This window comes from Hipposideros armiger, unplaced genomic scaffold (genome assembly GCF_001890085.2).
Source record: "Hipposideros armiger isolate ML-2016 unplaced genomic scaffold, ASM189008v1 scaffold_219, whole genome shotgun sequence".
Classification (NCBI taxonomy): domain Eukaryota; kingdom Metazoa; phylum Chordata; class Mammalia; order Chiroptera; family Hipposideridae; genus Hipposideros; species Hipposideros armiger.
In genome coordinates this window covers 1571796-1596235 of record NW_017731569.1, presented here as the reverse complement: position 1 = coordinate 1596235, position 24440 = coordinate 1571796, and the positions used below count along the sequence as shown (strand labels likewise).

General features: G+C 31.9%; 1 protein-coding gene across 1 annotated transcript in view; it reads right to left on the bottom strand.

Moving 5' to 3' along the window:
• The window catches only part of MYCBP2 (MYC binding protein 2), a 270913-nt gene that overhangs the window by 177758 nt on the left and 68715 nt on the right, over positions 1-24440 (bottom strand). The window contains exons 14-19 of the mRNA XM_019654304.1: positions 24279-24437; positions 19346-19550; positions 16888-17033; positions 16426-16527; positions 7514-7621; positions 856-995 (exon numbers count right to left, since the gene is read on the bottom strand). Of these exons, the coding sequence (XP_019509849.1) occupies positions 856-995; positions 7514-7621; positions 16426-16527; positions 16888-17033; positions 19346-19550; positions 24279-24437 (860 nt within the window). The remainder of the gene's footprint in view (positions 1-855; positions 996-7513; positions 7622-16425; positions 16528-16887; positions 17034-19345; positions 19551-24278; positions 24438-24440) is intronic.

Genomic DNA, 24440 nt, shown 5'->3' with positions numbered 1-24440 from the left:
ACACCATACTGAAAGCAGGGTAATTGTCACTACTTTGAGCACTATTTGTGCTCAAATAGGCAATAGAGCACAAATTTATATTTAATGAGAAATAAATGTAACTTTAGTTGTATAAAATAATTTTATACAATAAAAATACACAATGTTTTTCATGATACATACTTTAAAATTTGTATAAATATCATTTAATAACATTAATATTTAATAAAACATTGGTTTGGGTCAACTGTAAAATTTTTTTAATGATGAGTAACTCTATATAAAATATTGTTGTCTCATATCTAGGATAATTATATAGGTTGCAGACAGGTTTGAGCTTTGTACAATTATGTACAGTATCAATGAAATGTCAGAACTTTAATATCTGTCAATATTTTTCAAATAAGGAACTATACCTAGCATCAACAAATTTAACATTTTTTTATTTTTATAAAGGTTGAATACCACAACCTAAGCCATATAACCCAAATGCAATACTTTTTACTAAGAATTTAATTATTTTTTACATTAAAAAAATAAATCTGTTGATGCACATTTCTCCTTGAACAGGAACAAAATATGAGACCAGAGTAATAAAAATCACAGAATTCTAGGTTAAAAGAAATTTCAGAGTTTATTTCATCTTCAGGAATTTCCTGAATTGAATTTTAAGTTCATCAGAAGTCACTAAAAGTCAGACCTCTGGACACGTACCCATTCCATCATGCCAAAGTTTTTAAAAGAAATTCTGCAATAAATACGAAGCTTTAATAGATTTGATATTACCACACTATAGCTTTTAACACAATTAACAGATACATTTGTCTAAACTAAACAAATAAATGATTTAGCACAATTGTAAAAATGTAGTTATACCCTAAAGTTCCAGCTGCTACCTGAATGGTGAAATCCACAGCTGACTTGTACAGCCCGGAGCTCACAGTCAAACCGCACGGAGCCTGGAGGATATGTTGTGATTTTGCTTGCATCCTTTTCCCCTCGTTCTCCACTTCCATCTGTAAGTGTTATAATTTGTAATTAAGCCATTACTCATCTTCAAAATAAAATTTTACATCAGTTTACAATGGAAGAACAAGAAAAATGTTAAAAGAAACAAGCAAGAAGAATCTGCAGCTGTTAGAAGTGAAAGATCAAGAATCTACCTGTAAAGAAGCAATTTTGAAAGATACTATATACTTCTGTTTGTAAATATCACTAAATCAATAAAAACAGAGATAAGATCTGGTCATAAATAAAACCTATTAAGCTAATCAGTTATGTAATGTAAACAGGCCATTAAATAGAAACAAAATTCTAAATGTAATAATTTATATGGAAAAATTTAGTTTGCAAAAAAAATAACTGCATGCAAAGTCATTTAACAATTATTTTAAACTTAGTGATATTGTTAGTACTAGTCATTAAAAAAATTTTTTCTAGTTGATTGATAAACGCCTGGACTCTTCCAAAGACAACCCTAGCTTGAGGACAGCCCCCTGGCCTTGCTGGAAGGCCAAACACAGAAAGGCTACTCTGTCCACCAGTATTTTGCTAACCTCAATTAAACTTTAAATATTTATAAACACCCAATAGCTTTGTCCAGCATATTACAGGTCAATGGCTTACTCTCATTCATCTTTCCTGTCCCAGCTGCCTCTCAGTCACTCTGCTTTGTGACCTTCTGGCCCCCAACCACTAACTCCTTTCAACCAAACCTTTCTTTTTGTCCACTCCTTTCCTCCTCCCTTCTTGTAAGTTGCCCTTAAGCATGCTTTAGGCCTTCCCTGGTTTCTACATTTGGCTTTGAATATTCTGGCATTCTAACCGTAACATAAAAAACACATTTTCCAGAATATGAAGCCTTTATTTGGAATGTGTAAACAAGAGAGACAACTTACTTTTCCTAATCTAATCTAAAACTACACATCATTAAACTATGACCTCTAGATCATCAAGAGTCAAATGCCTTGCACACTGAACACATGTAAATCTAAAAGGAATTTCAAAAGGTCAACTAGTCTAAGCCACTCTCCTGTGGCAAAGCAACTCTAAATAATGTGGATAATATGCAGATATACAGGTGAATCTACAGACAGATTTTTAATTCTGTATTTTCATTGCCCATTTTAGAACACTACGCAGAATAACATCAAATCATTTCATGCTCACATTATCTTTTTTTTATCTAATATTTCTAACCTCTAATAATATCCAGGTAAGATAAAACTGGCCTAAATTAAAGCATAACTTTCTATAACTAAATGACTATCATTTTGAAAAACTTTAAACTCCTTATAACACTAGGACAGTAAAACCTCACTAATTCGGAATAACAGAATGGGTTGGCCTATAAGACTTACCGAAAAGGTCTTAATCATAGAACATTTAAGTACAAATTCAGTTTTATTACCTTCAAGCAGTACAGATTATAGATTAAACTAAATGCTACAATAAATAAAAGGAGGTTACCTACATTATAATTCAAAATAGGCCTATATTACATTAAAAATGTACCATAAACATAAAAGTCCTTTAACATACAAGAATTAATTGCTGGACCCAGAGGTTGAAGGCACGCTGAAGGAATCCTTCATTTCTTGAGCCCTTGGTTTGAAAAGCTAGTGATTTTACACAGGTTTTCCCTTATAAGTATGACCCTGAAAATTCAGAGGAAGAAATTATTTTGAATTTTTTACTCAAAAAAGATCACAAATACTGCATCCGAAATATCATAAATTCTGAATTAGTGAGAGGTTTTACTATAATAGGATAAAGAATGTGATTCCTCTTCTGCTAAATTATCTAATGTGGGTTTGCCAAATAAAGCTGCAAGAAAGGATGTACTACAAAAAAACCCCAGAACATTTAGTTTCATTGTATCTAAAATGAAATATACCCTTAGTTCAAAGACTCCTCATCTTGGAAAGAGAGTGGAATGGTTAAATATAAACATCGGCTGATACAAAAATAAATAAGCAGTTTCCAAAGACTATGTAAATAAGATGACAGATGTGTAGAAATTTCAAAGCTTTATCTCAACTGGTAAAAATATCTAATTATTAAAACCAAATCTGATTTAACACAGAAAACAAATTGCATTCTTATGATTTTGCCAGACTTAATTAAATTCAATATTACAAGTATCATTCCACTTTATATAAATGGGTCGATGTCTAGTAGAATCTTTTACCTTTGAATTTGCCCCTCATTTCAGTCAGAGATTAAATACAAATACAAATCCTACAAGACACATACCATCCGGGAAAGAGAAAAAAAAGCCTAGCAATTTACTGATTAAAACCATAGTAATAAAAGAGTTAGAACTATAATTTAAAGGTTAAAAATAGTACTAGAAACATTTTATTCATCTAAACAAATTTGTATCCATATAATTTCTCGATTATTATAGATGGTGAAAATATTATTATAAGTGAAAAAAATAGGGATGAGGTTGTTGATCATTATAAGCAGCACTGGCAGAATTTAAAAATATATATATCTGTACCTGGTATTTGATGTCAGTTAAAAAATAAAGTATAGTTCTAATAATTTAGAAATTTATAAAAGTTTTTCAAAGAAAAAAGGTACCTAATAAGTAGCCAAAAATCTAGTGCAAATTCGAAGAATCAGCAAGTGAAATTCAATTTAGCTCAAGCTCATTATTATTCAGTGAAGTGTTAATGAGCAGCAATAAAATTAATCTCAGATTTGCAGGAAAAATAGTTGGTCTGAATATTCTTATAAATGGCCATTCAGGAATAAGCATATCTATATTTTCCCTAATGTAAGTATGTTCATACATATTTCATGTGATATTGAAACTATAATAGCTATAAAGTTTTAACAGATATGTATCTAATATATTGTGTATGTGTATATATATATATATATATTACATATACACATTATTTATATACTTATGTATACATACAGAGAAAAGAGGATTCAGTATCAAAATGACTTAACTTTTTAATTTTTACTTAAATCTACACTTTTTGGAGTAATCTTTTGGGCATGCATATCACAAAAAGTATCACAGAACACAGTGAGTACTTTGAGCAAAATCACTAAAATAAAACAGCAAAGTAGCAGTGATCACAAGTTGCTAAACACTCTGTGCTAAACACCGTGAAAAGTTAAAGAGCAAAGTGGATAAGTGCTTTGGGGCACTGGAGCCTAAGAGTTGGACTGGAATCCTGGCTCTACTATTTGCTGGTTGTATGACAACTGGAAACTGGACTTTGTAAGTCTGGGCTTTCCCATCTATTAAAATAGCAATAATGGTACATTACCTCACAAGGCTCTTACGAAGATTAAGTGAAATAATGTATGGAAAATAATCAATATTCACTACTTTTGCTTTCTTTAATCAATATAATAATCTGATAACATAGGTATTATTATTCCATTTTGCAGTTGGGAAAACTAAGGCTTAGAGGGATTAAGCAACCAGCCCAAAGTAATAAATGGTAAAGCAGTTTTGGAGTTTGATCAAATATAAGACTCATGTGGTGTTTGTTTTTTGTTTTTTTTTAGCTGAGCCATCCTGCCACCTGTTGGCAGTTCAGCGGCTGCTCAGCTCGGGCTGGGACTCAAACCGCTGTTGCTCAGTGCTCAAACTCTTGAGCGAGGTTTTAACCAACTGAGCCACTCGGCCGGCACAAGACTCATGTGTTTTAACACCAAAAATAACTGACTACTTAAATCTTTTGTAAAAATAAACTAATTACACATTTAACAAATCTCAAATTTTGTTCTTTTGGGATAATTCTAAAAGAGAAAGCAATTCAATTCAAAGAATTAAAGCCAGTATTCATGGAGGGCTTCTAGTTGTAAAAAATATATAAATATATATGTATGTATTTATATACACCCACATCTGTATCTTAATTTAAACTTCATATCAACATAATCAATTAGGGATTATCATTCTTATTTTAAAAATAAGAAAATTAAAGCCAAACAGATTAAGAAATTTATGAATGGCCACATAGTTCTAGTAAATTATATTTTTAAGATTAAAGCTGAAGCCTAATTCCAAAGGCTATATTTCCATTACACCACAGCATTTCTAAACAGAAACAGATGTAAGACACACACAGATGTTTACAAGTGTGCTTCTGGGTTTTCACATCAGTCACTTCCAGACAGATATCAAGACTATCTCCAGAGCAATTCAGAGTTCCTAACTAGGAATGCTGTATTAAAATATTTTTTTATGTAAGGTGCTGAATAGCTGAAACAAATGTTAACCCAGGTATCTGTTTGAAATAGTCTACGGTTACAATTTTAAAATAACTTACTATATGTTATATGAATATATGTCATACTTATTGATTCAGCCTTAAATACTCTTATTTTGCCTCTAGTCAAAATTTGCCTGTATAGAATGGATTCCATGACCTTCTCTGAATTCTCTCCAGTCAGCCAGAAGCTCTCCCAACTTTCCATCTTAGAACTCACTCCTGTTAACAATAAATCCACAGTTCTTACCCTCCACACACCCAAACAAAAAAGTCATAATCTAGAAAATTTTAACTATTATCATCCTACAATTTATACCACCAATATAATTAAATGTAAGACAGAACACAATATAATAAATTTATCAGTGGAAGACAAATAGGGTAAGAAAATAGAGAAAAAAAAATATATGCAGAAAAAAATAGTTATTAAAAGATTTACTACACATAGCAAGAGTAAAAATAGCATTGAATGATGAGATGATTAAATGACAGGGAAAATGAATGTAAAAGGAGATAAGGGGGAGAGAATTTGTGGGTGTATCAGAATTAGAATTAGTAAGTGATAAGTTAATACTCTATATAAAACAGGGCACCATTACTTACACTTTGAACTTAAATTTTGGTGGTAAAGAGATAAAATGGTTTCACTCAATAAAACCATACAATCTAATTTTTAAAAGCTGGCCCTAATACTATAAAATAAGTCCTTCCAAAGAGGTTACTACAAATATACGAAGAGTCTTGTTATAAAATAACCCTATGGCATACAAATGGAAGTAAGGCTAGCTACTGATGAGTAATTTCTATAGCTAATCAATGTGACATTGTCTGTTTTAAATTTGAAAACTCAGTCTCCATATAGCAATTCATTTTAAATTTTGGAAAAATGAAGATGTTTGTCCATAGATACTAACATGGACCTGAAAAAGTTTTAAACTGTTTCATGAAAAGTGAATATTTAACCTCAGGTAAAGTATTAGAAAAAAGCTTCACTTTTTTATAATTGGGGGGAAGGAGACACTGAGAAAGTCTGTTCTAACAGTGAGTGGCATAGTAGAAAATATGAGATCAGAGATTCTGGCAATAACTAAAATAATTTACATAGCATACCCAAAATATTGTTCCTTGTATTTAAATATTTATGGTATTGTTAGAGCACTCTGTAAATAAAGCAATAACAAATTTTACTATGGTTAATAACAATAGATTTAAAATACTCTCAAAAAAATAAAAATTAAAAATAAAATAAAATATTCTCAATTTTTAATTCTACAGAAAATACCTTAAGTAGCACTCTATTTGTGCTTTTACTAAAAACAGGGATTTTTGGCTGTTTTGTGTTTTTGCTTTGAGTGGCAAACTGATAACAAGAGAGAAGCAAATAAAATTAAGTTTATTATATTATATGTGAAAGTTTAAAATTAAAATTAGCCTATCATTATACAGTCATACAGCAAAAAAATAAAATACAAAACATCAGTCAGGTTAACGTGACTAAGTGGAATATTTGTTTTTAAAATTTTCTATTCTATTTGGTGAAACGTATCTTACACAATTTATAAACTCTCTGTATTAAATTCTTTCCTAATTTTAGTGGATCCATAACCAGTGGTTTAAAAGAAAATAAGCATGATTTAGGAATATTTTTAATTAATCCATAATTCTGCTACTCAAAGAATTGTGCATAAACAGATTCCTAGTCAGTCACAGACTTGTTCAGACTTTTGACAGTTTCTGGGGACTACAGGTCTATATAACTCACTTTGCTTACACCTATCATATTTGACCCTCAAATATCAAATGAATCATGTGTTGTGTATATAAACTTTAATATCAAAACAATGGAAAAGTGTCATAGCAGTCAACTCATTACTTTATACACTGAATTTAGTAATTTTGTTAATTCTAAAGCAAATAAACAGCATTAACAAAAAAAATACAATGCCAGATGGTAGTCATCTAAGAACAGATAATAAAGGATACAAACAGAAAGCAATTATTGCTTTTTTCCACCTTCCCTTAACATTACTAAATTTGAAAAGAAATGGGGAAAAAAAAGATAAACTTTAAAATATGTCCTTAAAATTAACAGAAAAAAAAAAGAAATAAAATTGATAGTCACTGACAAACAGTACAACTTTCAACATGTTCTTTCTCCTCAGGCTATATTAATAATGACAGAAGCAAAGTAGAAGAATTAGGGTTGTGCATTTTCCCAGAGACAAAATTCAAATGAGTGGAAGAAATTGGGAAAGTATCCCACCTAGTTGATAAGGAAGTCCAAATACCTTTGTGCTTGTCCCGTTTATGCTTTAGCTGTGCTGGATGGGATCTGAGTCTGGCTAGAGCCTGTTCTCGATGATTCATAAATATAGGACCAGCAAATACAAGGGGGCCTGAGGAGAAACATTTTGTATGTGCATAGAAAAGCTCACAAAATGAAAACACTACAATGAACAAAAATAATTCAAACTAAAAAGCATGGAAATTTACTCTTTACTATTTTGGACATTATACTTTTCTCCCAAACACCCCACGTTAATCCTCCACCCCCAACCATAACCTGTTCACCATTCCATACACAATTTTAATATCTTAAATAACTTTAATATTTTATAGTTACATAGCAAAAATCTTTAATACATATAAAATTATCAGGCAGTTACTAATGGTCTCAAATAAATAATCAGAAAGTATAGTTACAATAAATAAAATATTTATCTTACAAATTTTATTTTACAAATATTTTAACATAGATTCAAACTTACTAAAGCATACATTCATTAAAAACGATACCTGTCCTATTGATGTACCAAAAACCAACTAATTTTTAAATTAATGATCAAATTTAAACAAGGTCTTCAAGATTAAATATACATAATACTCTTGCTACAAAAATCAAGATAAATGCTACTGACCTAACTACATTCTGTCATAGAGATAAGAAAACAAGATGGCCAAACACAAAACAGAAACAAAAAATTACTATGATCTGATACACACACACACACACACACACACACACACACATACACACACACATAGAAAAGCACTCTTTTATAAAGACAGAACTGTAGTTGTATGTGATTTGATTTTCTAAAAATGATAAATCTAACTTTGTGTATAATGTCTGTAACCTCATAAACAAAAACAGAAACACGGATAAACTGAGTTTCACATTTATGCTAAAGAGTCCCAGGAATCTAAACCCAATAACATTTATGAAACCTTAACCATCTGTCATAAAATCATTTCTTTCGGAAGCTCCGCTATGAACTTATGCATATATACACAAATACATACCCATGTAGATTACAGCTTTTCCCATGCATTACAATGTTCAAGGGAAAACTGTACAGCCCAATTAATTTAAATAAAATTTTAAAATTGCTTTCCCTCATTATCATTTAGCTTGGAAAAAAACTTTAAATTATACTGTAAAATTTTAGTTCTTTTCTCACAGAAGAGAACTACAGTTTTCTTCAGTTTTAGTAACATTAAAAATGCCTACAAATTTCAAAACTCTAAATTTGACAGTTAAGAAGTTAACAGTGTTTGAAAAGAAAACTGACAGTACATGAGCACTGAACATTTTTAATTAAAGCAAGTTTCATCATGATTCCCTACAGATCTTCAGCTATCAATGAATTTTTCTAACCATGGAACACGATTGAACAAAATGAAACTATGCCCTGTTATAGAATATGACACATGTCAAATTAAATACGAAAGTATCCTTCATTAAATATTTAAAAATTGGTAGAAAAGGTATATTTTAATTATGTCTCTACATAGATAAAAATACAAGCAGCACCAATTCTATGAAAAACCAACAATAATATCTTATCATTACTACAGATAGAAATATGCTAATTTATGTTAGGAGAATTAAATATGTCCCAGTAATATAGTACCAATCATTTTAAACTAGGGTTATATAAACTGAGCTCCATTTTTTTAATGTAAGAATGGGATATATTTAAAATATAAACAAAATGTCTCATTTCTTCAAAATACATTAATTTTTAATTGATACATAATATACATAAATCACTCTAAAAAATATGACAAATAAGCACACTGGAGGGGAAAGCTAGCAAACCTCGAGGGCAAGAAAATAGAGAGTTTCAGGGTACAAGAAGAGAAAATACCACACAAGCTTGAGACCTTCATGAAAAAGGTAGTGAGTACTGTGAAGTTTCAGAGATATAGGAAACATGTCTGGGGATGGGGAATAGGAAGAGTAAAGGGAAACAAGGATGCAGAGATAAAATGTGGACTCCATTCTGAGAGCTATGAATAGCTTTTTGGCTTTAAATAGAAAAGTGTTTTTAGAAAAAACACTGCATTTTAGAAAAAACATTCTGAATAGAAGATAGACAATAACTTAGAAGAAAATAAGAATGAGGGTAAGACCACTTACAAGGCTTTTTTGCTGTAATTAAAGCAAAGAGCAGAAATGGACTGAACTAAGAAAACAACGGTAGCATTCTAAGAAGCAGACATATTCAAAAGCTTTAAGAATTTTTTGATAGAATTAAGAAGACAGAATTAACAGAACTTGTTGGTTTATTTGGTTTAGTAGGAAGGGGTTGAATGAAATAGGTGAGTGAAAAGTAAAGATTTAGATATTTAAAAGCTCCTTCCTCATGTGTAGACAACTGGTTTTCAGAAAACATCCACAGGCTGGAAGAGTGGCTGGAGAAAGTGGCAGCGTAAAATAGGACAAGCTTCTCAGAAAAGTTATTCGTGATACATCTCAAGAACCAAAAAATTATTACAATGCTTTGGCCCAGTAATAGTGCATCTACAAATCTATCCTAAGGAAAACTCTGAAATGTATTTTTTTTTAATTTTAGTTCAAAGGTGTTACTATATAACCTTATTAACTGAAACAAAAAATTGAAAACAATCAAGTAGGAGAATAATTAATTAAATACATCATAATTAAAAACTATGATGTACCCATTCATGGAATATTCAGCTATTAAAATGAGATTTATGAAGAATTTTACACAGAAAATGCTTTTGTGTTGTTTAAATTAGCAACAGGATAACACTGTTAATTGTTGTAAAAATTAAAAAGAATAACTAATACAGGTGATGCTAGAGGAAAATGCCACTCTCATACATTAGTCTGGATCAATTCCTATAACATTTAAAAACCAATTTGAAATATCTATTAAAAATTTAAAACATAAACATTCTCTGGCTCAGATATTCTATTTCTGGGAAACTACTATATGAACAAAAACTCCAATATATCCAATACATATGGCTACAAGTTTAAGAATACTTATTATAGCAAAACATACAAAACCCTGAAAAATAACCTGAATGCCCATCAACAAAATAACGGTTGAAAAAACTGTAGTATAGCCATATTATGACATGTTATATAGCTATTACCAAGAATATGGTAGATCCATATTTGCTGACCTAGTGTGTGTTCATGTTGTATTTGTAAAATGAAAAAAATGTTATAACAAGTGTATATATATATAATACAATATAACTTTTGTAAATGAACATATGACTATTCTTCCACACATTTGTAGATATCTGCACATAATTACATTATAATGGATTAAGACATGTAAGTATAACTACTGGACTAAACCTCATTTGCTTGGTGGAGGAAAATGGGAAGGAAAGGAAAAAAACACTAGCAAAATATAAAAATGTATATACTGTAACATTAAGCAAATATATAAAACAAAATCCAGTCAGTGATGTAATTAAAAATGTATAAAACTTGATTAGAAGATGACAATGAAATAAAAACAATAATTTAATTAAAGGATAGGTTTGTGGAAATCCTTTGACCTAAATTCCTATATTACTTTAATATGGAATTGCAATAAAGCACAAAAATTTTTTTCTGATATAATATGAAGGGGAAAAAAACAGAACACTATATCACAGTGTGAAATAATATATAGCAACAATTCAATTACTTTGAAATTAGAGAGACAAACTATAATAAATGTTTTTACATTCTAATTTGTAACTATGGTAAACTGTTTTTCTATTAAAATGGAATGTGTTTTATTCTACATATGCTGTGGCGGGTTTTGTTAATAAAAACTGACGTTTTGTGATTAGCATACCAATGTTGTGAGAAAAGCAATCAAGCCAAGGCCAGAGTTGGAAAAGAATCAAATCCAAGGAGAACAGAAGTCAAGTGAATAGCCTACCAAGACGAGCATCATCATCAAACATTTACTTAGAGCTTAGTATATGTCAGGCATTTTTATACATAATCACTTAATCCTCATTAACATCCCAGTTAGGTAGGTACATTTGTAATACCCACTTTAAAGGTAAGGAAACTGAGGTTCAGAGTGGTTAAATTCCAAGGTCATATACCCCCAGTAAAAGTTAAGAAACCAGGGGTTTGAGTCAAAGTTTAACTTAGAAACCATGCTCTTAATCACCATGCTATACATCATAGCTATGTTAACCATACAACTTATTACCAAATAGGATTCTACTGAAGGCACTATTAAGAAATATGCCCAGACAGTAGGCATAAAATGGAACTGTCCCAGGCAAACCAAGATATACTACTTGTAAGCTCACCCCACCTATTGTTCATCTATTGCTCACAAATATGAAACTTTGATCTGACATTCAGGGGGGAAAGAAAGAAGGAAAAGTAGCCAACATTATTTGAACTTAGTTTTTATTATAATAGAGCACTCACAAGGAATTTAAACATAAGATCACTGATAGAATTACCCAGTAGTCCTTCTGATGACTTAGAGAGCTATACTTGAAAAATTCCACTGAACAAGCACCTCACTTATAAAGTTAATACAACTCTCAGAGAATTTGTATATCAATGAACCCTATGGAATCTAAAAACAAACTAAAAGTTATCACAAATGTCAATGAAATAAAATCTGTAAATACTATTGGTACCTAAGACTATATACAGAGGGTGCCAAAAAAAAATGTATACACATTTTAAGAAAGGAAAAACTGTATTAAAATTGTGCTGATGGCATCCACTTTGAGCACCTCCTGTAATTGCATAAGTCAAACGTGACTTGTATTCATCCTTTGTTATCAGTATATATGAGTATTACAATTTTAATACAGTTTTTTCCTTTCTTAAAATGTGTATACATTTTTTGGCACCCTCTGTATTTAAGAAAAATATTATGTGGAAGATTAATATCATAAAAAATTTAAAGACAAAGTTCCAAATTTATCAAAAAGCAGTAATAAGACTGCTTTTTGGGGTTTCGACAGCACATTCCATTATAGAAACTGTGTGTCATAAATAGTTGCTAGGGCCGGCCGAGTGGCAGGATGGTTAAGAGCTGGCTTGGGATGCCAGAGGGCCCCAGTTCGGATCCCACACATAAGAGCCAGTGACACTGCCCTCCACAGCTAAGATGCTGAACAACAGCTCAACCTGGAGCTAGGCTGCTGTGAGTCGCCGGCGATGGCGTAGGCTGCAGCCCCTGTGGCAGTCATTGGTTTGCCATGGGCTACCACGCGTGTGTAGCCAGCAGCCAGCATGAGCGGCCAGGAACCGCAGTGAGCAGCCGTCCAGAAGCCGGCGACTGATCTGCCTCATCCGGGAAGAGCGCAATGATGGTGCCAACTTGGGCCAGTGAAGCAACATCCTCTACAACTAGACTGAAGAACAAAACGACAGCAACTTGTCTGTTCCCCTTTCCCCAATTCCCCAGCACTGTTCCCATCCCCCCAATTCCCCAATAAAAATCTTTTAAAAATAAATAAATAAATAAATAAATAGCAGCTAAATTGCATCAATAGGCCTAAAGCTCACTGAGCAAAGCTTTCATATAAGAGTGAGGTCCTAAAATTCTGATCAACTTGAAACAATTAACACAAACCTGGTAAATAAGATCAGATAGATAAATCGAGTAAAATGATTTAATATGATATAATCCTGAAGTTTTGAAATTTCTCCATAGGTAAAAGCCAATTACTAATAAGCATAATTACTAACATTGCTAAACTGTTTGTACCTAAAAAGTAACAAGGATAAAGGGGGTCAAATATACGGTGACGCAAGGAGAACTGACTCTGGGTGGTGAACACAAAATGCAATATATAGATGATGTATTACAAAATGTGCATTTGAAACCTATATAATTTTTACTAACCAAGTCACCCCAATAAATTTAATAAAGATAAAAAATAATAAATAAATAAATAATAGATAGTAACAAGTAAAGGCCAAGAAAAAAAAAAAGACAAGTATGTGTGGCAGTTGGAACACTAAAATTTATCTGACATTTCAGTTCCTCATGAGGACAAAACAAGACTAATCCTCTCCAGCAAGTTGTCAAACAAGAGCCCTACAACACTGTGCATGTGACTCAGATCTGTATCCACGAACTTGACACAGAAATTCTGCTTCATTAGACCCAGTTGATTCTATTGTAGAGGTCCATGAACAAACTGAACATTTACTGCCCTTGAGCCATGGTTCTCACACTTCAGCACCATCAGAATCACCTGATGGGCTTGTTCAAACACAGTTTGCTGGGTCTGCTCCCCAAGTTTCTGATTCAGTCTGGGGTGAGGCCTAAGAACAGGCAGTTGTAGCAAGTGCCCAAGTGATGCTGGTCCCTTTGAGATCACTTGGAGAACCACTGCCCTAAAATACTGGAAAGCATAGTACCTGAAATGAATTCCTCCATCCAATTAAAATAAAATATTTTTTAAAAAAACAAAGGTAAAATATAAATGCCTTAGAACTAGACTGTAATTTTTAAAAACAATGGCTTCGGTTTTAAAACATAACTCTTATTTTGTTTATAAAGTAATATGCATATATTGGAGACCATTTAGAAAACAAATTTTAAGTAACAAAATAAAAAATCACCTATAAACTCACTTCTTAGGAAAAACCACTATTGACATTTTCATAATTATCCTTCTAGTTTTTTCCCCTCTGCCAAGTGTGGGTATATCTCTGAGTACATTTTATTTGTTTTCTTATAAAAATTTGTTTTCTTATAAAATTGCTTGTAATGGAGTGCTGAGAAGGAACATAAAGATCATAAAAGTATAATATCACTGTACTGTTTCATAGTATAAGGATTTTGTAAAGTCATTGAATAAGAATCCGAAGTTTGACTTTTTAAAATGGATATAGTTAAAATTGTTTTAAAAGTTATTTTTACAAAATAAAACGTACAAACAGGCTTCTCTTTGCACAGTGGTGTGTTAACTGAAACACATGCATGGTTCCACAGTAACCATGGTGACTGTGCAAAGCAAAGATATGGTTCTAACATTAATATGCAAAATTTTATTTCATTTTCAGTTAATTTCAGTTCCATGAAAAGTAACAACTGCCATAATTAAGGTCCATAATGAAGACCTTAACCCATCAAGAAAAGAAATTTACTACATATTTTGTTTTAACAAAAATGAAAGGGGATACTATGTGTAAGAAAGAGCTCAACCAAAAAATGAGAGTAAGACAACTTTTGTGCATCAATAATTTGAAAAAGTGTTCCTACATGTTGAGACTACAGATGAAACTAATTTGTCACAAAATATACACCAACTGCCTGGAACCTGAATCTATGTAAAGTCAGATACAATAATATAAGATCTGTAAAATTTTAGAGTTTTTCTTTAACCTTTAAAAGGTTAGAGTTTGCTTTAAAGGTCTATGACACATTTTAAAATAAATGGCAAAAGAACATTCTGTAATCACAAAGTTTTGTTGAATAATCAATGCAAAATCAATGTCGTTTTACTTCTGACATGCAGAAATATACTACAGTTAGAGAAGAATAGCTTTTTATAGAGAAAGAAAAAGGATTAACAAGATATACAGCATTAGGCAAGTTATCAAGTCATCATAAGAATTTGCTATACTTTGGTTGAAACATAAGCAATTGCTGGGTTTTGTATGTCAATTCATATGATTCAAACTAATATGTCCACAAAAATAAAAAACAGGTAGTAAAAAGATACATTGATAATTAACTTGAAGCAAATCATATCATTAACATAAAGGAATTATCACTCAATTAATATGTCATAAAGATCCAGAACTTAACTTTTACCCAATTTTCTACAAAACATTTAATGCATAAATTCCCCATACTTATATTATGTAAATAATGACAGCATATACATGAATCTCATTAAAGGCAATAATGTTATGTAAACAAAGCCAAACTAACTGCAAATATTCTCTGTATCAATTAATCAACATTGCTTATAAGGTACTATAAAGAACAGTCCGTAAGTTCCAAGCATATGTTTTACAACTTAAATTTAATAAAAGTAGTATTTACAATGTGTGCTATATATTTTATTACTTATTCCATTTTACATTAAAAAAACATGCCTAGAAAAAACTGTAATGATGGTAAATGGGTAATAGGTTCTAGCTCATGTATCAAATATCATGTCATTTTTAGTAAATATTTGAATTATATAATATCAGTAACTATTTCTAATCAAGATTTTGTCTAGCAGAGGAATGAAACCACAGAACTCTGTAATGTCTTAAGCCTACAACAAAGGATCTATTGGACAAGAGCAGTTTTAGTAACGCTAATATTTATCTGCTTGTTGGATATATACTAAAATACCTATTACAACCACCATTAAATGTATTTTTAGGCTGAGAAATGATCATAAACAATAAAGAAAAGATAAATAATAAATCTATCTTTCAATTAAAACCTGCTAACTCTCCAACTTACCCTTCTTGTACAAAATAAGCTTTTTCCAAAATAAAAAAAAGACACATAAAGGCATAATTATGCACTGCATTGGAATGAAGAGTGGTAGGACTATGCACAAATGATGATTATAAATGACCAAGAAAAGAGAAAATAAAATAATATATTAAACTTGTTTATGGTTAAATAGATGAGTCTGAAATCTGGGTGAAGAAAAAGTTCTTAGAATTCATCTTTTTTAAAAAGTTGCTAGTAGTTTTTGATGTTTGGCAGATAGTACAACAATTCTTAACAGTTTGACATATGCCATAAATATTCTACTGAATTAAATGTATGTTATTAGCATAATCATAAATACCCTGAATATTTTCATGAGTTACTAGAATGTTACTAATTTTAATTCGTAATTCTTACCAAATCACCCTATTCTGTAAACTTTTCAGTGGTCTCAGTTTAGGGTAAGAAAACAGATCTTCATATACTTTTTCTCTGCAGCTACATCTTACCTCTTCCTTCTTCTATTCTGTGTCTCCTGATTACTCGCTGCCGTTTTTCTTCTTGTCTTAACTGAAGGTGTTCTTCAATGTTAACCCCGGGTACTGGGACAGCTGGATAAAAAGGAGGAAATAAATACATTAATTAATTAATTAAAATAAATGTGTGTGCGTGTGTGTGTGCACGTGTGTACACACACATACTATATAAGATATGACAGAACTATATGAAATTCAAGAAAGTAAAAGCTAACAAAACTGTCTAAAACAAATTATTTTTACTGTAAGAATCTTACCAAAAAACAGAAAAAGAATCTCATCCTTTAATTAATGACATAGTGTCAGTTATCATAAAAGCAGTACTGCATAACTAGCTGTTATCTCAATTTTCTAAAATATACCTAATAGAAATTGCTTAAACTATCCAAATTACTGAGCTGAGGGCAAGACGTCTAGTGCCGTAAAGCAAATCACCTAGCAGAAGGTCTAAAGGGATCATCTCTTTCACTGCATCAAGAATGCCTCTCTGTCTTGCCTCTTGACCATCCAGCTCTCTTGCACAAGCCTTGCAACATCCACACACAGCACAGCCCGATTCTCCAGAACCACAGCCACAGATCCTAAAAAACCAAGAACAAACATAATCAGTTAACTGAAATCCTTCTACTCTTCCCTTTAAACTCTTTCTGTAACATCCTTCCTGCATTTCTGATATTAAATTAAATGAGTCAGCAATGAGTCACCCCCTTGGATCAGGATCGGGATGTCGATTTCTAAGGAAAGGTATCAACAGGTGAATCGTTACAAACAAGTTTATTACGCTCCTCATAGGCATAGTTGGTATTTTTCTACAGAAAATATAAATCTATTCTGTTATCTTCAATGATTCTATCAAAAAATATTTTTAAAGTTTTCACAATTAGAAAATCACAGCAGTTTTACTATTATGTGGTCTGGATGGGTTGGCTGGTAAATAAACAAACATTCCTATCTACCAGGTAAGTTAAGGGAGGGTTGGGCAGCCTGCAATGAGTGAGCCCAGCTTGTCAGCTTCACGCAATACGATCCCTGTTCCCTCCCTCTCGTTTATATGCACCATCTTCCATTCACTCCTTTCACTGTGTTCAATTACCTGTTATTTTTCCTCCTCTTTGTCCTTTTCATACCAGTTGTGAACTAAACGTATGACATTTGATTATATCATAAAGAAGACAAGAACATGCCTAGAAGTTGGCAACAGGGTCGGTGAATAACTAACTTCTTAGTCACACATTTTATAAATGTAGACTTTATTGCTTTAATATTATTTTGTTGAATCAGTCCCGAAAAACTTTTGACAGCCTCATTGAGCCTCTGGTTATCCAGATTTGTGGAAGTACCAGACGAAGGATCTACTTGGCAGAAGCTTTGAAAGACACTGCTAGAAGCCCTGTGAATCCTGGCTTTTAAAGGCAACCATTAATGACAATTTGCAGGATCACTAACTACAACAGTAAAAACTGATACAATAATATGCCCTGCTGAATTGTTGGTAGGCACTATTTAAAAAATAATGCTTAATTCTAAATTTAATCTAAGATATGTAGTCACAATTTTATAATAATAGAAGCCATTTTTAATAGTGCTTAGAGTCCTAGCACATATTCTTATGTTGACTTTATTCATGTATTTATTTGTGCTTCATTAATAAAGAAATTATTGTACTTGGTTAGGTACTGTCCATTTAAATCTATAATTATTGGAAACTGATAATAAATGTCTGAGGAAAAAGCATATAAAGAAGAATAATTAATTTCAGGAAGAACCAGAGAATTATAAATTCATTTATGATTTTTATCAATTGCTTAAATTCCGAGATTGGAGACACTTAATTTTAATGGAAATAGCTTGAGAGAGATCCAGGAGGATAAATTCAACTCCTTGTAGAAAAAAAATATCATCCTTTGATAGAGAGCCAAAATATTTTTACATTGCTAAAAACTGCAAATAAAAGGTATTGTTTAAAAATTGGAGAATTTCAAAACCTAAAAGAAAAGGCCTGTTATATATGATCTATTTAACTAGATTAGGCCATAGTGTTAGGTCATAGTATAAACAAGGGAATATACTCATAGTAGATCCAGAAATTATGCGGATCTACGAAAGGTATGTATCAAATAGAGAGGTCCAAGGTGGTGGGGGGCTGTCCTGACTTTGGGCTTTTCTTCACAAAATTTCCCTTCCTTTCCAAAGACAGCTAATTATCATAATTAGTCTAATCTTACAAAGATCAAATCTATCATAATTTGATTTCACGAAGGATACCCAATTATGTTACATTGGCCATAAATGTCAACACAAAGTAAGAATCAAAATCCTCACCAACATTCTAGAGAAAAACCTGCATTCGGATTCTGCCAAACTCTCACATTAACTTTAAAATGACACTATAGGACCCTGGAAAAAAATAAGTGGTCCAATAAGAGTAAAAAGGACAAATAGGTAAAATGCAACTTTAGACGTGATAGTTCCTAGAACTCCTAAAATTACAAAGAGTAAATTTAAAAGAAAATTATTTTTCCCTAATTGAGTATTCTCTATGATAGCTGATAACGCTACTCAGAAAAGATTCATGTTCAACAAAAATGAATAGGTATTTGGCATCAAAGCAGTCTTTGGAAAAGAATATAAGTGAAAGCACAGCCCAAGCCTTCAAGAAATTTGACTTGTTTTTAAATAATGGTTTAAGTGAATCAAATGAAAGAAAAGCAACTTAAATAAAAATGACACTAAACTAGAAATTATTATAATAGAGAACAATTATGAGACTTCTAAGTACATGCCAACATGCCTTTAAGACACAACATACTAGAACATGCTGAACTAACTGTGGAATGTGCTCTGCACATTTTCTACTACTGTTTTATTTTTCCAGTATTAATCGCATTCTTACCCTCCGGGAACTCTGTCTGGACGCCCACTACTGACACAGCTGGCCCCGTAGCCGGTGCAGTCTCCACAGACAGTGCACACCATGCACTGCTCCAGCTTCCATTTATGCATGCCTGGAGGGCACATCATGGACTTCTCATCTTTTTCATCTAGTTCTTCTTCCAGGTCTTCATCCATTGCAGTGGCCATATTTTCAACTCCAAACCCTATTTGGCAAATCAATTTATAATTTTTATGTAGATTATTCCCATGTTTAAAAAACCGATAATTACATTTCCCAATTAAAAAATATATAACACATACTAATCCAAGTGAATACTACGAAGGAATACTAAAATATAAGCGTGACAGAGGGACCACTGGCGCCACTAATTCTTTCTGCAAAAGAATAAGGAGAGGCAGGAGCATCTCTTAGCTGTTGCTTTCTATCGATCATACTTTTAATTCTTTCTGGTTTTAGTCCCTCCTTTCCATCCTCACAGCTTGCACTTTTGTTCAACGGACTAAAGAAAGTCTCCTGACCATGCTCTTAGCCGAGTCCCTCCACTCTCAAACACCCTTCCATTGCTAGCAATCAGCATCTTAAAACATATACTTGATCCTATGACTTCCCAACTTACAAAGCTCCGATGTCTTTCTAAGGTCTTTAAAAGGACAAAACTCCTGAGCAAGATACAGGCAGTGCCGTAAGAGCTCCAATCTCATTTTTTCCAGGCAAACTACATTGTGCCTGGACTTCAATTCCCTCTGCTTTCTAACCATCCTGTGTCCTCCCACATGCTCTGGGCCTTTGCTCATTTCTGCTCCACCTGTATGTGCCTACCTCATTTACTAGATAGATGCCTTTCCCTACTTCATCTACCAGAGAAACTCCTTTCCACCTTCAAAAACTCAGCTCAGGAGTCATTTCCTATGAATGCACTTACCACTTTTTCCAGAGAGCCAGTCTCTATCTCTTCAAAACCTGTTTATATCTCAATTACAACTTACTTGTGCTGTAAGTCCTTCTACTGGGTTGTCGGAAAAGTCATGACATGTTTTTTCTATGTTTTTTATTGCAAAAATGCGTCATGACTTTTCAGACAACCGATTATTATTATTATTATTATTATTATTATTATTATTATTATTATTATTGAACACCTACTATGCCCTAAGCATTTCACCTTATGGGAAAGAGTCAGCAAAAAATTTTGTAAAGGTCCAGACTGTAAATAATTTTGGCTTTGTGGCCCACATGAGTCTCTATCACATTTTTAAAAAATAACCCTTCACAAAGGTAAAATACATTCTTAGCTTCGAGGGCCATACAGAAACAGTCCACTGAGCAGATATGGCATCAGGTTATAGTTTGTAGACATCTGCTCTGGGCACTGAGGACTATGATAATGAGCTATGATAAAGCTTATAATTTAAAAGATATGCATTAATCAAATAGTCATGCAGGATAAACTGTAAATATGTGTATACAACTGTGATATGATTATGAAGGAACATATAGTGCTACAAGAGCATATAATGAAAAAGAAAATCTGTGGGAATCAAGTAATTATTTTTTATGTTTGCCTTTCTTACCAAACTTAGCTCCTCAAAGACAAAGTTACGCCTTACTCACTTTACCTTACTCAACCTTATTTTCCTATCACTTACACTTATAACAGACTCAGTATAAATCTGTCTAATCAAGAAATTATCTCATAGAATACATAGCCTTTTTTAAAATTTTGCAACTTCTAATCTATGGACAGGCTGAAAAATTAGATAACCAAATACTGGATAACTATGTATGTCTAGAGTTACAATAAAGCAATCCTGAAGAAGGCCCAAGTAACTATTTTTAATAACAATAGCTAAAATATACTAAGCACTTACTTGTGCCTAGATCTACATGTATTACTCATTTAATCATCCCAACAGTCCCATAACTATTATCTTCAAATTAATCTCTAAATTCAAAGCAATGCCAATCACAATGCCAAGTAGAAAAACTGACTCTAATTCATGTAGAAAAAAAAAAGGGGTCCCAACCTGACCACATAGAGCCAAAATTTATAAAGAAAAAGAATGAAAAGCTTGTCATCAAAATTTAAAAACTACATGCAACAAATGAAAACCATAAATATAAAAAATAAGCCACAAGTTAGTCAAAGGTATTTGCAACACATACAACATAATATATAAACAACTCTTACAAATCAGTAAGAAAAAGGCAAGCATAAGAAATACATGGCAAAATAAAAATAGGCAAAAATAAGAAAAGTTTGAAAAAACAGTCTAATTCACTATTCATAACCAAGGGAATACAAATCATTTTTTGTTAGAAAAATGAGAGGTCTAGCAATTCTACTCCTGGGTACAGTTATATCCCCAAAAGAAATGCATACATATTTTCATTGACATTTACTAGAAATGTTCATAGCAACACTATTCATAATAACCAAAAGTAGAAACTACCCAAATGTCCATAATCCTAGAAAATATTTTAAAACTGTGGTATATTCACACAATTTAATACTACAACTACACAATGATGAGAATGATCAATCTATAACTAACTGTAACAACATGGATGAATCTCATAAAATTGAGTGAAAAGAAACCGGACATAAAGAATTCATACTACATGATTCCATTTATAAAGTACAACGTATGCAAAAGTAATTTATGGTGTTAACTGGAGAGGAGGATATTGACAAAGAGGAACATAAAGGGGGGGCTTCCTGGGTTGCTGTTAATAAACTATTTCTTGATCTGGATTCTGACTACAGGAATATGTTTGGTTTGTAAAAATTTATCAAGATGTACACTTATGATGTGTATTTTTCTGCATATATGTTATACCTCAATATAACAAACAAAATTACAGAGAAATACAATGTCATAGCAAAAATCACAATGACAAAAATCAGAATCTGTCAATAGTAACCACTTGAGTCATGTGGAAAATCAAACTTTACTGGTTAGAGAATAAAAAATTGATTTCAACTTCTTCCAAGAAAAATCTAGCAAAGCTGAACTCTACAACATAGCAATTTCACTAGAATCTCACATGTTCGCCAGGAGACATGTATAAAGGTTTTAAAATTATAACATTGAAAAATTAGAAATAAACTCATCTACCAGCAGAAGAATGAATAAACTGTGGTTAGTGGTATGCTGTTTTTACACAGTAGTTAACATCAATCATCTAGATTTATATGTACCAACATGGACATATTTCAAAAACAATAGTGAGACAAAAGTTTTTTCACAGAAAAATATGAATAGATTAGCGATTACTATAAATATATTTTATGTGTAAAATATATGTAATACATTGTACATATAAAATATATAAGAACAAGTCAACATACAGGAACGTGACTGAAAGGACATTAATTAAAGTCACGATTGTGGCTGGTTCTGAAGAGAGATGGAGTAGAACCATAAGTCTTGGAACGGGAATGCAGGGCACTAGAATCTTATCTATAATTTTTTCACTGAAAAATGATAAGATGTGGTGGTAGATAAACCATTTTTTAATATTTCAATATTATTTTCTGTACTTTTCCTAGTTAAAAAAAATCTTCTTTTTAATATCCCTTTATGTTCTTTCTAACTCTGCAATCTATATTCATTATGTGTCTTACACAACTAGCCAGCTTTCCAATTCAATACTTGCTGAGTGGGTGTGATTTTTATTAAGTAAAAAATCTTTTTAACAATTTAATTTGGCTATTACAAAGTTTACACTAAAAGTCCAGAACATAGGTGTAAATGTATGCCAAATTTTCGCAAAAGTTTCCAAATAATAAAAAACAACTTTGTTCATCTCAGAACTCTTACTAAACATAATTTGAATGTTTATATTATAAATAAAAAACTAAACTGGTTCTCTCCTCTTTGACTAGTAGGTATTATCTAAAACTATAGTTGACTAGTCTAGCAAGGAGAAAAAAATATTTCCATTTTGGAGTAATCCACTTCTTTTCTTTCTTTTGCGCTTCCTTCTTTTTTACAATCAATATTGCTCTAACAGACTTGTTCTTTTAAAAACAATTTTAAATACAACACATATAAATGAGGTAAGGGAAGACAATGGTGGGCTCTTGATGTCCAGATGAGTCTGCCATCATAAAGGCCCCTAAAGAGCTAAACTTGTTTTTGTTAATTTATACAAATATTAATCCTGAAACTCATTTGTACTTTAAACACAGTTCAATGCTTAGTTCTAATAATATATATTTTTTACTCATGCCTACACAAAATTAAAAACAGAAAATCACAAGTTGGAGTGAACGGTAATATGACAGCACTAATAGCAGCTAAAATAAAAATTGAGAGCAAAAATGAAGCAGACAAAAACTATTACAAAAACACCGCAACAAGCATAGATAAACCCCTCTCTTCCCTTTAAGGGCCTGACTGTTTGGGAAAAGGATACAGTGAATAAGGGACATCTATAATTTAGCTCTTGATAAAAGGTTAAGTATTCTGAGGATCATTCTTTAGTTGTCAAGAACTGATTAAATTAGAGGTTAAGCACATGCTGTTAAACAGGAAGATAGTATTTGCCAGACAGACTGCTGCCAAAAATGTTTAAATCTGAAAACGTGGTATAAAAAGCTAATAATAAAGAGTTTGAAAATGCACTTTTCTAGAATAATTTATTCACCAATAATGCTAAATCAAAGAGGTGCTATTATATTTTACATAAAATTAGGAAAACTTACAAGTAACAAGCTCATTTGTTCAGCAATTACAAGTCTAAAGTATATTTGATTATTCCAGAGATATATCGTCAAACAAATAAAAAATGCAGTGGTTTTCCTAATTTGTAAGTATGACATCAAAGAGCCACTTGTTTAGAAAAAAATAAGGTTCTTCACTATGCTGTTCTGAAAAACTAATGAAGAGACAAGGCACAGGTTAATGACCACACATTCAACACCTACCTTTCCCACCTTGGTTCATGGCACCAGTGTCTCGTCCACACTGTCCTTTATTATTTACACCAAATGTCCAAACTTCTCCATTCTTCATTAAAACACAAGTGTGAGCTTTGCCCATAGCCACCTGAGTTACAAAATGGCCTTTCAAATCTGTTACCAAACCTA